A 15,773-nucleotide genomic window follows, 5' to 3' on the forward strand; every position below is an offset into this window, starting at 1 on the left:
CGATTACTCACTGCGAACTGGAAGAAACGTTTTGCTTTAATGAGTCAGACGAGAAGGATATCTAAGATCACCTTTACTCCACACACAGCTCTCCCCCGCCCTCCATTTGGCAAATCTGACCACAATTCTATCCTCCTGATTCCAGCTTACAAGTAAAAACTAAAGCCGAAAGTAACAGTGACTCGCTCAATACAGAAGTGGTCAGATGACGCGGATGCTACATTACAGGACTGTTTTGCAAGCACCGACTAGAATATGTTCCAGGATTCATCCAATGGCATTGAGGAGTATACCACCTCAATCATCGGCTTCATCAATAAGTGCATCGACGACGTCGTCCCCACAGTGACTGTACGTACACATCCCAACCAGAAGCCATGGATTACAGGCAACATCTGCTTCGAGCTATCGGCTAGAGCTGCCGCTTTCAAGGAGCGGGAGACTAATCCGGACGCTTGTAAGAAATCCCGCTATGCCCTCAGACGAACCATCAAACAAGCAAAGCGTCAATACAGGATTAAGATTGAAACATACTACACCGGCACTGACGCTCGTCGGATGTGGCAGGGCTTGAAAACCATTACGGACTACAAAGGGAACCCCAGAAGCGAGCTGCCCAGTGACGTGAGCCTACAAGACGAGCTAAATGCCTTTTATGCTCGCTTCGAGGCAAACAACACTGAAGCATGCACGAGAGCACCAGCTACTCTGGATGACTGTGTGATAACGCTCTCGGTAGCCGATGTGAACAAAACCTTTAAACAGGTCAACATTCACAAAGCCACTGGGCCAGATGGATTACCAGAACGTGTACTCAAAGCATGCATGGACCAACTGTCAAGTGTCTTCACTGACATTTTCAACCTCTCCCTGAGCGAGTCTTTTTTTATTATTTATTACAAAAAACACAAGGAAGGTGTAACATTAAAGAATTATAACATGAAGGACAAACAATACAGCATCAAGACACTATCAACATGTATCAGTCTTTCCGCAACAGAACCATCCTTATGTGTGAGGGTGCGTGTGCATGATAGTGATATAAAATATATGTCATAGTTTCCTTTTTCATGATCACAATCTTGTGAAACCCGAACCCTCCAAGATCTCCCAATAGCTGTCCCTCAACCATTCGAGACCCCTCCCACAGCCCCCCCCCCCCCCCGAATGATAAAAAATATATACAATTAATTCCATTCCCCACCCACAAGAACCCCCCAATGCACCAACAACCAAGAGAATGAACTAAAGATTTTAAAAAGGAAAAGACAGAAGAAAACAGCAAACAATGCAAAAAAAAATTAACAAAATAATAAATTTAAAACAAAGGACATCAAGGACAACTGAAATCATAACAGAAATGCCTACTTTATATGTTTGTGTGCATATCTGGCACTATTACATGTATGCGTGTGTTCTTGTATATGTTTATTTTTATTTGAATGAGAGTGTGTGTATATGCATGTGTACAAACACCTGCATGGCATCAGCCTCAGGCAAACCGGTATTAGTTGTAAAAACACTGCCACTTAGTGTCATTCAAATGTACTTTCATAATGATTTATTTTGACTTTTTTTCCCCTTTATCTTTTGATCATCCTTCTCTCTCTCACACAGCAACTCCACTCCCACTTGTCTCCAATTCCACAAACCAACCCTCAGCTTCCCTCAGCCCATCCCATCTATTTCTGCTGGCCACCCACTTTGTGTTTCTACGAAACACATATCTTTCAACTATGCTATGATGTTTAATGTACAATTTCAATCTATCTAATCGAATCTGAAGATTGCGTGTTGAAGATAAATACTTTTACTTAAAGTATTAGTATATTAGTAATTGACTGCCCCGGTCTCTCCAAATCTCCTAACAGTACTATTTCTAGGGTCAATTTTAGATCAATGCTGTGCATTTTCAGCCATTCCTGAATCTGAGACCAGAAACAGGCTACCTGAGGGCAATACCAAAATAAATGGTCTATTGATTCTGTATCCTCACAACAAAATCTGCAGAGCTTCGATGATTTTATACCCCAAATATTCAACATTTTGTTGGTGGCAAGAATTCTATATAATAATTTTATCTGAAAAGCACAAAGTCTTGAATCTTGCGTTGTTTTATATATCAACTCATACACCCTGTACCATGGAATCGGTACATCAAAAATCTCTTCCCAACTATTTTGCAATCTGTATGGCACAGTTGTCAACATCCTGGTCCTCAAATTAAACTGGTATACTTTCCTATTTATGCTATTTTTATTCCTCCAACCGTTTTGATCCTTTATATTGGGCAGACAGACCAGTTCCCTACCTCCTCCCGCTACCACCTGCCTCCACTAAAACCTAATTATGATAAGTGTACAATATTACGTATTGGATCCTCAAAAAATACAACTTTTACATTACCTTGCAGCTTACCAATAAAATGGGCTGATGGTGGGGTAGACATACTCGGTATTCATATCACAAAAGATATAAATAAGCTCTCCACAATGAATTTCAATAGAAAACTTGTAAAAATAGACAAGATCCTGCAACCATGGAGAGGTAAATACCTGTCTATTTATGGAAAAATTGCCCTGATTAACTCCTTAGTCATATCTCAGTTTACTAATTTACTTATGGCGCTGCCTACTCCTGATGATTCGTTTTTCAAATCATATGAGCAAAAAATATTTCGCTTTATCTGGGACGCTAAACCAGACAAAATAAAACGAGCCTATCTATATAATGAATATGAATTAGTCCATTTTTGGGGCAATGCTGTAATCAGTTGGTTGTACTCTTGGATTGAGCAGACCTTCCTGTACAATTCTGATAACTCCATGAAGGACATAACTCTACCATTACAATATAACTTAAGAACAAAATACCCTTTTCAAACATCTTTCCCATAAATACAGGTATTTTATCAACCAGCACATTTGAGTTCAGCCATAATATCTGTTGTAATATTTGTTCTATCTTTCAGGGGGATGAAATTGAAATTGTAGCCAGCTCTGCAATGCTTGTTTGAAAAAGACAGATACTTTGAAAAAAGTATCATTTTCAATTAATCGAAAATGAGACATGGCAATCTGCACAAAGGCAAAAAGGCCATTTTTAAACAATGGATGAGCTTTCTTATTAATCTACTTGAGAACCATTTAGGGTTCAAGTAAAACTTTTGAATGAGTGAAGCTTTTAGAGAAAGGTTTAGTGCTTTAATATTTAATCATCTCAACCCACCCAATAGTCTAGAGAGTACAGAAAAGTTATCTAGATCTTTAATGAGACATTGCAGGGATCTAGCTTGCGGACTTAACATAAAACTTGAGTCATCGGCATACATGGACACCTTTGTTTTTAAGCCTTGGATTTCTAATCCTCTAATGTTGTTATTGGATCTGATTTTAATAGCTAGCATTTCGATGGCCATAACGAATAGATATGGTGACAGCGGACACCCTTTTTTAACTCCTCTTGACAATTCAAAACTCTCTGAGAAGTAGCCGTTATTTACAATTTTACACCTGGGGTTGCTATACATTATTTTTACCCATTTTATAAGAGAATTACCGAAATTGAAAAAAAACCTTACCCTTACTTTATCAAATGCCTTTTCAAAATCCGCTATAAATACCATTCCTGGCTTCTTATATGTTTCATGATGTTCTATTATTTCTAGTAGTTGTCGTATATTATCTCCAATGTATCGTCCATGTAAAAAACCTGTTTGATCAGGATGAACAATACCTGGTAAAACCCTTTTAATTCTGAGTGCTATGCATTTTGCTAGTATTTTCGCATCACAACATTGAAGTGTAAGGGGCCTCTAGTTTTTTAGATAGACTGGGTCTTTATATTTGCTATCTGGGTCTTGTTTTAATAATAGAGATATCAGACCTTCCTGCTGAGTACCTGACAGACTACCATTTCTATAGGAGTAGTTAATAGGAGTAGTTATTTCTCACCTGGACAAAAGGAACACCTATGTGAGGATGCTGTTCATTGACTACAGCTCAGTGTTCAACACCATAGTGCCCACGAAGCTCATCACTAAGCTAAGGACCCTGGGACTAAACACCTCCCTCTGAAACTGGCTCCTGGACTTCCTGACGGGCCGCCCCCAGGTGGTAAGAGTAGGCAACAACAAGTCTGCCATGCTGATCATTAACACTGGGGCCACTCAGGGGTGTGTGCTTAGTTCCCTCCTGTATTCCCTGTTCACCCACGACTGCGTGGCCAAACACGACTCCAACACCATCATTAAGTTTGCTGACGACACAATAGTGGTAGGCCTGATCACCGACAACGATGAGACGGCCTATAGGGAGGAGGTCAGAAAACTGGCAGTGTGGTGCCCTGACAACAACCTCTCTCTCCCTCAATGTGAGCAAGACAAAGGAGCTGATCGTGGACTACAGGGAAAGGCAGGCCGAATAGGCCCCCATTAACATCGACGGGATTGTAGTGGAGCGGGTCGAGAGTTTCAAGTTCCTTGGTGTCCACATCACCAACGAACTATCATGGTCCAAACATACCAAGACAGCCGTGAAGAGGGCACGACAAAACCTTTTCCCCCTCAGGAGACTGAAAAGATTTGGCATGGCTCCCCCCAGATCCTCAAAATATTCTACAGCTGCACCATTGAGAGCATCCTGACCGGATGAATCACCACCTGGTATGGCAACTGCTCGGAATCTGACCATAAGGCGCTACAGAGGGTAGTGCGAACGGCCCAGCACCTCACTGGGGCCAAGCTTCCTGCCATCCAGGACCTATATAATAGGCGGTGTCAGAGGAAAGCCCATAAAATTGTCAGAGACTCCAGTCACCCAAGTTAGATTGTTTTCACTGCTACCGCACGGCAAGCGGTACCGGACGGCCAAGTCTAGGACCAAAAGGCTCCTCAACAGCTTCCACCCCCAATCCAAAAGACTGCTGAATAATTCATAAAGTCACCACCGGACTATTTACATTGACCCCTCCCCTTTGTACACTTCTGCTACTCGCTGTTTGTTTGTTACCTATGCATAGTCACTTCGCCCCCACCAACATGTACAGATTACTTCAACTAGCGTGTACCCTTGCACACTGACTCGGTACTGGTGCCCCCTGTATATAGCCTCGTTATTGTGTTACTTTTTATTATTACTTTTAATTTTAGCCTACTTGGTAAATATTTTCATCTTTTTGAAATGCACTGTTGGTTAAGGGCTTGTAAGTAAGCATTTCACAGTAAAGTCTACACTTGTTGTATTCGGCGCATGTGGCAAATAAAGTTTGATATGATTTCATTTGGTTTGTAACAAAAGCCTGCACACTCTGTAGTGCTATAGAGCTAGGATTGGTAACTACTGCCATAGATGTTGCATGGCAACCGCCGAAAAGCAGTACAGAAATCAAAGCCGTCCTGACGCACAGAAGAAACAACAGAGCTGTGTGCAAACAGTTTCAGGAAAACTAAAGCTGAACACACCACCACTGTGGTTGTTGTTCTCTCCCCTCACCTGCCATTCACTCCCCTTAACAGATCAAATAGGACTGGATACGTGAAAGCAACATGGCAGAAATTCCACCTAGCCTACCTGAAAGCTAGGTGGAGATATTCCTTACATCTATCCAATTATCTCAGCTCAGTGATGGGAAGTGAACAAGGGCAGATGGTAGGGAACAACTCTGTAACAAGAACCCTAACGACAGTTACAGCTGTACCCTAGCAAAGCCACAGACAGGAAGCAGCTTGGGGCTGAGAGAGGAGGGGGGAAAGGTTGATGAGGTGTGGTGACTCACAGGAAGGGCTTCAGCCTTGTCCAGATACACTGCCAAGATGGCTGCCGAGGGGGGGTCCGAAGTCTTACTGGACACCGTCATGCTCTCGTTCCTCTGAAGAACCTGGGGGAGGAGTGGAGAGGAGAGAAGGGGAGAGGCACTCAGCTCTAAGCAATGTTCATTCTGCACATTCCTTCACTACGGGCTCACTGCCAGTGTACACAGTCACCACAATGTTTAACCATACAAGACAGCCTGAGCATCATATTCCTTTCACATTGACTGCGGGAGGAATATTATGATAGGGAAGATATGGATGCAGACCTGTTCCAGTCGCTCCGTATTGGGCAACAAGACCAACCACTCCAGTCTGAAATGGACACGTCCTGACTTGGTTTCTTTCAGGGTGAACCACTGAGAAACAAAGCATAAATATACAGATTGTGATGATAATGTAATGGGGGAAGCATAGACATTACTTCTAAATGGGTTGTGAGTCATCTTGTTAAATTGTTATCTTGTTAAATGTTGAACTTTATCAGACATTCAATAATACAAATAACTCACTTCATCAACAACTTTGGACTTCTTGACGATACCCAAATCTATCTTGGTTCTAGAGAAAAATGGAAAGAGGGAGAGAGACAAATAGAGAAATAAACAAAAACAGAGAGAAATCAAGACGATGGAGAAAAACAAGGAAAGGAGAACCCGTAATATTTAAGAACAAGAGGATAACACTACATTTAAAACACTAGGAGACTTTATATCCTTCTCCTTTTGACTCAGTGGCAGGACTATGAGAGGTGAAAGGTCAGGAGTCAGTAAAAAAGTGGCAGTGCAGCACAAAGAAACCCATGGGCAGGCAGGCAGGCAGAGATGTAGCTACCTCCCCAGAAAGTCATCCTTGTCTGGGTCTTTGTCATAAACCTCCACCTCCAGCTCCTGACCTGGTACTTCATGGACTATGACCTGACACACACACATGAACATACACAACACCATGAGGACCAAACACAGGACATGAATGAGGAGACAATGTGGCTGTGTACTGTATATGATTACTCAGTTGGCAGTGGATTTCCCTTAATAGACACACACACATATATGGGAATCCCAACTCCGTTACCGGACCAATGCATTCTCTACCAAGTAATGCATTATCTTCCTAAATAAAGGTATGGAAATCAAGACATGCTATTTTCCAACAGTAAATGCAACACTAATATGTGGCAATGACATTCAATGAAAGAGGAATAAGTGATTTTACAATCCTCCGGCTCCTGGCCCCCTCACCTCATACATCTCTCCCCACTTGGGACAGACAGTGTTGTCCACAACGTGGGAGGTGAAAGTCTGAGGCCCCACCCTACACAGAGCATACGGGTCAGACAAACCCGCTATCACACCCTTCATGTAGTTGTCCTTAGCTGGCAGGTCATCAGCCTCCAAGAGGTGGATACGTACCACACCCTGAGAGGGGGGAGACAGAGAGAGAGAGAGAGAGAGGAGTAGAGAGAGAAAGAGAGGGGGAAAGAGGGGATTCAGAGAGAGAGGGAACAATGGAGCATTTCATGGGGAGGGAGGGAGGCAGAGGAAGACAGTGAGAGGATTGATACTGGTATAAGCTCTATTATGTGTAATGTCTGTATAACTCTGGGTCAGAGTTCATTTATCAAGGAGGTTGGCAGTACGCTCAGATAAGATACATAGAGTCTGTGGTCTGAGTAAATGTGTGTGTTTAAGGAGTGTGTTTAAGGAGAGTGTTTGTGGAGAGTGTTTAAAAAATATAGATATATTTCTAGGGGTAGATCAGCTTTAATATTGCAGATACTGTAGATTGTGGGTTCTATCAAAGTAATTGTTTGCATCATTGCACCATATGTCGGCATACAACGATACCTTTGTTTTTAAGCCTTGGATTTCTAGCCCCTTGATATTATTGATGGATCTGATTTTAATAGCTAAAATTTCGATGGCCACAATAAATAAAAATCAAATCAAATTTATTTGTCACATACACATGGTTAGCAGATGTTAATGCGAGTGTGGCGAAATGCTTGTGCTTCTAGTTCCGACAATGCAGTAATAACCAACAAGTAATCTAACCTAACAATTCCACAACTACTACCTTATACACACAAGTGTAAAGGAATGAACAAGAATATGTACATAAAAATATATGAATGAGTGATGCCCAAACAGCATAGGCAAGATGCAGTAGATGGTATAGAGTACAGTATATACATATGAGTTGAGAAATGTAGGGTATGAAAACATTATATAAAGTGGCATTGTTTAAAGTAGCGAGTGATACATTACATCAAGATGGCAAGATGCAGCAGATGGTATAGAGTACAGTATATACATATGAGATGAGTAATGTAGGGTATGTAAACATTATATAAAGCGGCATTGCTTAAAGTGGCTAGTGATAAATTGATTACATACATTTTTCCATTATTAAAGTGGCTAGAGTTGAGTCAGTATGTTGGCAGCAGCCACTCAATGTTAGTGATGGCTGTTTAACAGTCTGATGGCCTTGAGATAGAAACTGTTTTTCAGTCTCTCGGTCGCCGCTTTGATGCACCTGTACTGACCTCGCCTTCTGGATGATAGTGGGGTGAACAGGCAGTGGCTCGGGTGGTTGTTGTCCTTGATGATCTTTTTGGCCTTCCTGTGACATCGGGTGGTGTAGGTGTCCTGGAGGGCAGGTAGTTTGCACCCGGTGATGCGTTGTGCAGACCTCACTACCCTCTGGAGAGCCTTACGGTTATGGGTGGAGCAGTTGCCGTACCAGGCGGTGATACAGCCCGACAGGATGCTCTCGATTGTGCATCTGTAAAAGTTTGTGAGTGTTTTTGGTGACAAGCAAAATTTCTTCAGCCTCTTGAGGTTGAAGAGGTGCTGCTTCGGACAAACTGACCATTTCAGTTTGTCCGTGATGTGTATGCCGAGGAACTTAAAACTTTCCACCCTCTCCACTACTGTCCCGTCAATGTAGATGGGAGGCTGCTCCCTCTGCTGTTTCCTGAAGTCCACGATCATCTCCTTTGTTTTGTTGACATTGAGTGTGAGGTTATTTTCCTGACACCACACTCCGAGGGCCCTCACCTCCTCCCTGTAGGCCGTCTCTGATTGAATTGGAGGCGTGCATGGCCACGCAGTCGTGGGTGAACAGGGAGTACAGGAGAGGGCTGAGAACGCACCCTTGTGGGGACCCAGTGTTGAGGATCAGCAGGGTGGAGATGTTGTTACCTACCCTCACCACCTGGGGGAGGCCCGTCAGGAAGTCCAGGACCCAGTTGCACAGGGAGGGGTCGAGACCCAGGGTCTCAAGCTTAATTACGAGTTTACGATTTTTACGGTTGCGATTGCGTCGTCTGTGGACCTATTGGATCGGTAAGCAAATTGGAGTGGGTCTAGGGTGTCAGGTAGGGTGGAGGTGATCCTTGGTCCTTGACTAGTCTCTCAAAGCACTTCATGATGACGGAAGTGAGTGCTACAGGGCGGTAGTCATTTAGCTCAGTTACCTTAGCTTTCTTGGGAACAGGAACAATGGTGGCCCTCTTGAAGCATGTGGGAACAGCAGACTGGGATAAGGATTGATTGAATATGTCTGTAAACACACCAGCCAGCTGGTCTGCGCATGCTCTGAGGACGAGGCCGGGGATGCCGTCTGGGCCTGCAGCCTTGCGAGGGTTAACATATTTAAATGTTTTACTCACGTTGGCTACAGTGAAGGAGAGCCCGCAGGTTTTGGTAGCGGGCCAAGTCAGTGGCACTGTATTGTCCTCAAAGCGAGCAAAAAAGTTGTTTAGTCTGTCTGGGAGCAAGGCATCGTGGTCCGCAACGGGGCTGGTTTTTCTTTTGTAGTCCGTGATTGACTGTAGACCCTGCCACATACCTCTCGTGTCTGAGCCGTTGAATTGCGACTCCAATTTGTCTCTATACTGACGCTTAGCTTGTTTGATTGCCTTGCGGAGGGAATAGCTACACTGTTTGTATTCGGTCATGTTTCCGGTCACCTTGCCCTGATTAAAAGCAGCTTTCAGTTTTGCGCGAATGCTGCCATCAATCCACGGTTTCTGGTTGGGGAATGTTTTAATAGACGCTTTGGGTACAACATCACCAATGCACTTGCTAATAAACTCGCTCACCGAATCAGCGTATTCGTCAATGTTATTGTTCGCCGCAATGCGGAACATATCCCAGTCCACGTGATCGAAGCCATCTTGAAGCGTGGAATCCGATTGGTCAGACCAGCGTTGAACAGACCTGAGCGCGGGTGCTTCCTGTTTTAGTTGCTGTCTATAGGCTGGGAGCAACAAAATGGAGTCGTGGTCAGCTTTCCGAAGGGAGGGCGGGGGAGGGCCTTATATGCGTCGTGGAAGTTAGAATAACAGTGGTCTAGGGTTTTGCCAGCCCTGGTAGCACAATCGATATGCTGACAGAATTTGGGGAGCCTTGTTTTCAGATTAGCCTTGTTAAAACCCTCAGCTACAATAGATGCAGCCTCAGGATATGTGGTTTCCAGTTTACATAGAGTTTAATAAAGTTCTTTCAGGGCCGTCGATGTGTCTGCTTGGGGGGGAATATACACGACTGTGATTATGATCGAAGAGAATTCTCTTGGTAGATAATGCGGTCGGCATTTGATTGTGAGGAATTCTAAGTCAGGTGAACAAAAGGACTTGAGTTCCTGTATGTTGTTATGATCACACCATGTCTCGTTAATCATAAGGCATACACCCCCGCCCTTCTTCTTACCAGAGATGCTTGTTTATGTCGGCGTGATGCGTGAAGTAACCAGGTGGCTGTACCGACTCAGATAGCTTGTCTCGAGTGAGCCATGTTTCCGTGAAACAAAGAACGTTACAGTCTCTGATGTCTCTCTGGAATGCTACCCTTGCTCGGATTTCATCAACCTTGTTGTCAAGAGACTGGACATTGGCGAGTAGTATACTCGGGAGCGGTGTGCGATGTGCCCGTCTCCGGAGCCTGACCAGAAGACCGCTCCGTCTGCCCCTTCTACGGCGCCGTTGTTTTGGGTTGCCGGATGGGATCCGATCCATTGTCCTGGGTGGTAGGCCAAACAGAGAATCCGCTTCGGGAAAGTCGTATTCCTGGTCGTAATGATGGTGAGTTGACGTTGCTCTTATATCCAATAGTTCCTCCCGACTGTATGTAATAAAACCTACAATTTTCTGGGGTAACATTGTAAGAAATAACACATAACTAAATACTGCATAGTTTCCTAGGAACGCAAAGCGAGGTGGCCATCTCTGTCGGTGCCGGAAGTCAGAGGATATGCCGATAGTGAACAACCTTGCTTTACTTCTCTTGACAGTTTAATACTTTCTGAGTAGCCATTATTTGCTATTTTACACCTGGGTTTACTATACCACTGTATAAGTGATTCTCCAAAATGAAAATAGTCAAGACATTTATATATACATTCTAGTCGTACTTTATTAAAAGCTTTTTAAAAATCAGCTATGAATAACCAGGCCCGGTTTCCACGATTTTTCATAGTTTGTTTCCAGTACTTGTCTTACATTATCTCCAATGTATCGTCAGTGTAAAAAACCTGTCTGATTAGGATGAATAATATCCGAAAAATACAATTTTTATTCAATGCGCTTTGCATTTTACTATCATTTTTGCATCACAACACTGAAGTGTAAGGGGACTCCAGTTTCTTAGGCGGACTGGATCTTTATATTTTCCACCTGGGTCCTGTTTCAATAATAGTGAAATCAGATCTTCTTGCTGAGCATCTGATGATCAAACATTTTTATAAGAGTGTTTAAAACATGCTAATAACGAACCTCTGAGTATATCAAAAAAGGTCTGATATACCTCAACTGGTATGCCATCCAGCCCTGGAGTTTAAGGCTTTAATTGCATCAAGAAGTTCCTCCTTTGTAATTTGGCCTTCACATTATGTCACACCCTGATCTGTTTCACCTGTCCTTGTGCTTGTCTCTACCCCCTCCAGGTGTCACACATCTTCCACATTATCCCCTGGGTATTTATACCTGTGTTTTCTGTCTGTCTGTGCCAGTTCGTCTTATTTTGTCAAGTCAACCAGCGTGTTACTCCGTGCGCCTGCTTTGTCCTTTTCTCAGTTTTTTGCTAGTCCTCCCAGTTTTGACCCAAGCCTGCCTTGACTTTGAACCTGCCTGTCTGCCACTCTGTACCTCCTGGACTCTGACCTTGTTATGATCTTTTGCTTGTCCACAACCATTCTCTTGCCTGCCCCATGGATACTAATAAATATCAGGGACTCGAACCATCTGCCTCCCGTGTCTGCATCTGGGTCTTGCCCTGTGCCCTTATACATTAGTCTTTCTGTAAAACTGTTCATTTTACACTATTAAATAAGAAAATAACATACAATTAACTTCAATTAGTGGAAATGGAGGAGACTGAAATTAAAACATGCTTAAAGTATTTTTCTTCCTTTTTGAAAATATAGTTTGGTGAATCATGGATGACTCCGTCATTCGTAACAAGTTTGTGGAGAGTGTTTGTGGAGTGTGTGGTCTCACCCTGGGCAGAGGAGAGCGTAGCTGGGCAACGTGCAGGTCTGCTACCAGGGGAACAGTCAGACGGTTGGGAAGAACCAGGAAGGAGGAGATGGCGTCCATTATCATAGTGTCAGACATGACGCTGAGAAACACAGAGAGGGAGCACACTACTTCATATATACAGTAGATACGGAAGTACACATACAGTAAATACAGTAGTACAGCATTATACAGCCTTGTCAGGTGGCATATCACGTCATAGCACAGTGTTGATGGTATCATGTGGTGTAGTGAAGTATAGTTTTGTGTTACAGTGTTATGTGAATTATCATCACATTACATAGTGACTCCAATTACAGAACACTAACAACAGACAGAGTCAACCTCACTCACTTCAGTCCAGGGATGTCCAGTAAGTTGGTCAATCCAGTCCAGTTGATGTCCAGTTTCTGCAGGACAGGGATGAGGGAAAAACAGGACCAAATGTTGGGGTTCAGGACATTCAATACAAAGAGAAACAAATGGAGGCATGGACAAGTAACCGGGAGTGGACGATAGTGGTGTTGGGGGGAAAGGGGATAGGAAGGGAGAGATGGACAGACTTGTGGTAGGTGTGGAGGAAAGAGAGGGACGGTCCCAGGTACCCACCGGCCTTCGGATGAAGAACATGGTGACCGCGCCCACGATGGGGACATCTCCAATCAGAGGCTCTAGAATCACCCTCATCATCCCATGCAGCTGAAAGAGGCAGGAATATGGATACATCAATATAAAATTAATGGCAATAATAAATGGTTTATAATTGGTTTATATGTACTTTATAGACTGTGAATTATTTGTTCATATATAAAAAACAAAGATGCATTTGTAAATGACTAAAACCCTGTTAATTAGTCTTACGGGTACCTTACTGTAAAGTGGGAACAACATCCCTTCATGCCTCGCCCTTTCTTATTTTTTTTGTCAATTCATTCTTTCTCTCCCTATTTTCGATAATATCCCACAGCCGTATCATAGACTAGAGAAGATAAAACATACCTGTATTCCCTTGACTCCTGCTTTGCAGAAATACCTCTTCACCTCCACATTAATCTCAACGTTTCCAACATAGCTGCATGGTAAAAGAGAAGGATACTGTAACACATTGCAATCAATAATGGGTCCTTGTATAACGGATATGATCTTCAATACCCAGTAGGTCTCATTTTGAAGAGAGAGTGAATGGTGCTTTTGAGGCCTGGAGGAAAGTCAAACATGGAAGGGTTGAAGGTCACCTGATGTACACGTCCAGCAGGACTTGTCCCCTCGCATTCTCTGTGTGTGCTCTCACACCCACCACCTTCATGGCCTACAACACACACACAGCATAGTTACATACAGAACATAATATACACCAAACATAACCCTCGTCAAATTATAATTTTCAAATGATAAAAGGTCCTTGACCAATATGTCTGAAGTCTCATGTTCACTTCAGTGAGAGTGAAATAAGAGATTGTGCAGTGTTTAAACAGTGTCACTGTGTATCCATATGATGAGACCTGTAAGCAGTGTGTTTAATGGTGAAATGATATCTTAGAAGTTACCTTGTCCCCAAAGTCCACCTTGGTGAAGGTGAGGGTCTGGAGGTGAGTGCTGGAGGAACGGATGGAGGGAGCGATGGTCTCCACCAGCAACTTTTCCAGATACTGACCCACAAACGGCCACACCTGCTGCAGAATCTGAGGTGGGGGACAGGGAGAGCAGGGATGATGGTCATAGTTTGTGTAATGCACACCAAGCAATTGCTTTTCAGCAATACTAAATCAGGTTATTACAACATTCTGAGGGAAACACAGATAGACTTGTTCTACCACCTGCTACTTAGGAGTTAACATTTTAAGAACAAGCACAACTATCTCAAAGGGATACTCGTACACAATCTGTAAATAAGAACTAGGGCAACATGCATGTTTCAGTCTGCAATGCAGACATCTGTCTTTTCCATGATGGCATAGGCATAGATACACATATTCAGGATTCTGGGCCACCCATAGCTGTAGATGTTTTTGTTCCGCCTCCACTGTTTATAATATGGTTCCAATAGAAACCCATTCAATCTCTGTAAGATTCTAAGGGGGGTGTCATGTTTGTCTAAAAGCAGCACAAGACTCCTTCCCTGGTGGACAGTGAGTAGATACACTGAACATAAACATAAACGCAACATGTAAAGTGTTGGTTCCTTGAGCTGAAATAAAAGATACCAGCAATTTTCCATATACTTAAAAAGCTTTTTTCTCTCAAATGTTGTGCACAAATTTGTTTATATTCCTGTTAGTAAGCATTTCTCCTTTGCCAAGATAATCCACCCACCTGACACATTTTGAAGACGTCTTGAGACACAGCCTGTCTCACAAGACACTGAATTATGTCTTGAGACATTTTATGTGTGTCTTCAAGACATGTCTCAAGACAGTAATGTAAAATAGTTCTACGTCTTGAGACATTTTATTTTGGAATGTTGAACATTTCAAACTAATTTGAAAATGTTGAACAAACTTCATGGCATTGAAAACAACTGGGAACTGAAAAAAACGAGATCCGGCTGGGAAAAATAGTTTAACAGTTATCCAACTCTGAATTCCAAGTCAGAAACTCTGGCATCGACTTTGACGCTGACGTCATGGTTTGACCCCCCCCCCCCCCCCCCCCCCCCCCCCCCGCCCCCATTTCCCAGTTGTCTTGAAAGCACCATGACCATCAGATGCAGGTACCATCAATCCAGTCAAATAAAAAAGCGAACTATTTGTATATTATTTTAATTTATGCCCAGCTGTGCCTCGCAAGTGCTACACCAACTGATCTATTTCGTTACTAAAGTTTTGAAATATATACTTGTACAAAAATATAAACTCAACGTTTAAAGTGTTGGTCCCATGTTTCATGAGCTGAAATAACAGATACCAGCAATTTTCCATACGCACAAAAAGCTTTTTTCTCTAAAATGTTGTGCACAAATTTGTTTACATTCCTGTTAGTAAGCATTTCTCCTTTGCCAAGATAATCCACCCAATTGACAGCTGTGGCATATCAAGAAGCTGATTAAACAGCATAATCATTCCACAGGAGCACCTTGTGCTGGGGACAATAAAAGGCCACTCTAAAATGTGAAGTTTAGTCACACAACACCACAGATGTTTCAAGTTTTGAGGGAGCTGCAATTGGCATGCTGACTGCAGGAATGTCCACCAGAGCTGTTGCCAGAGAATTAAATGTTTATTTCTCTACCATAAGCCTTCCCCAACGTCGCTTTAGAGAATTTGGCAGTACATTCAACTGGCCTCACACCTTTGGCCTTGAGTTGCCCAGCCAGAGCCCGCACTTGAACCCAATCTAACATCTCTGGAGAGACCTGAAAATAGCTGTGCAGTGACGCTCCCCATCCAACCTGATAGAGCTTGAGAGGACCTGCAGAGAAAAACGGGAGAAACTCCCCAAATACAGGTG

The 15,773-nt window shown here is 43.1% G+C and overlaps 1 protein-coding gene across 2 annotated transcripts in view; it reads right to left on the reverse strand.

The window, feature by feature from the left end:
* Positions 1-15,773, reverse strand: part of LOC129815440 (uncharacterized) — an 84,395-nt gene that overhangs the window by 65,801 nt on the left and 2,821 nt on the right. For both annotated transcript variants that reach the window (XM_055869277.1, XM_055869276.1), the window contains exons 3-13: positions 13,874-14,008; positions 13,562-13,635; positions 13,326-13,398; positions 12,936-13,025; positions 12,681-12,736; positions 12,309-12,429; positions 7,051-7,227; positions 6,644-6,726; positions 6,322-6,370; positions 6,079-6,168; positions 5,776-5,877 (exon numbers count right to left, since the gene is read on the reverse strand). In XM_055869277.1, coding sequence (XP_055725252.1) covers positions 5,776-5,877; positions 6,079-6,168; positions 6,322-6,370; positions 6,644-6,726; positions 7,051-7,227; positions 12,309-12,429; positions 12,681-12,736; positions 12,936-13,025; positions 13,326-13,398; positions 13,562-13,635; positions 13,874-14,008 — 1,050 coding nt within the window. The remainder of the gene's footprint in view (positions 1-5,775; positions 5,878-6,078; positions 6,169-6,321; positions 6,371-6,643; positions 6,727-7,050; positions 7,228-12,308; positions 12,430-12,680; positions 12,737-12,935; positions 13,026-13,325; positions 13,399-13,561; positions 13,636-13,873; positions 14,009-15,773) is intronic.

Source organism: Salvelinus fontinalis, chromosome 18 (assembly GCF_029448725.1).
Source record: "Salvelinus fontinalis isolate EN_2023a chromosome 18, ASM2944872v1, whole genome shotgun sequence".
Classification (NCBI taxonomy): Eukaryota; Metazoa; Chordata; class Actinopteri; order Salmoniformes; family Salmonidae; genus Salvelinus; species Salvelinus fontinalis.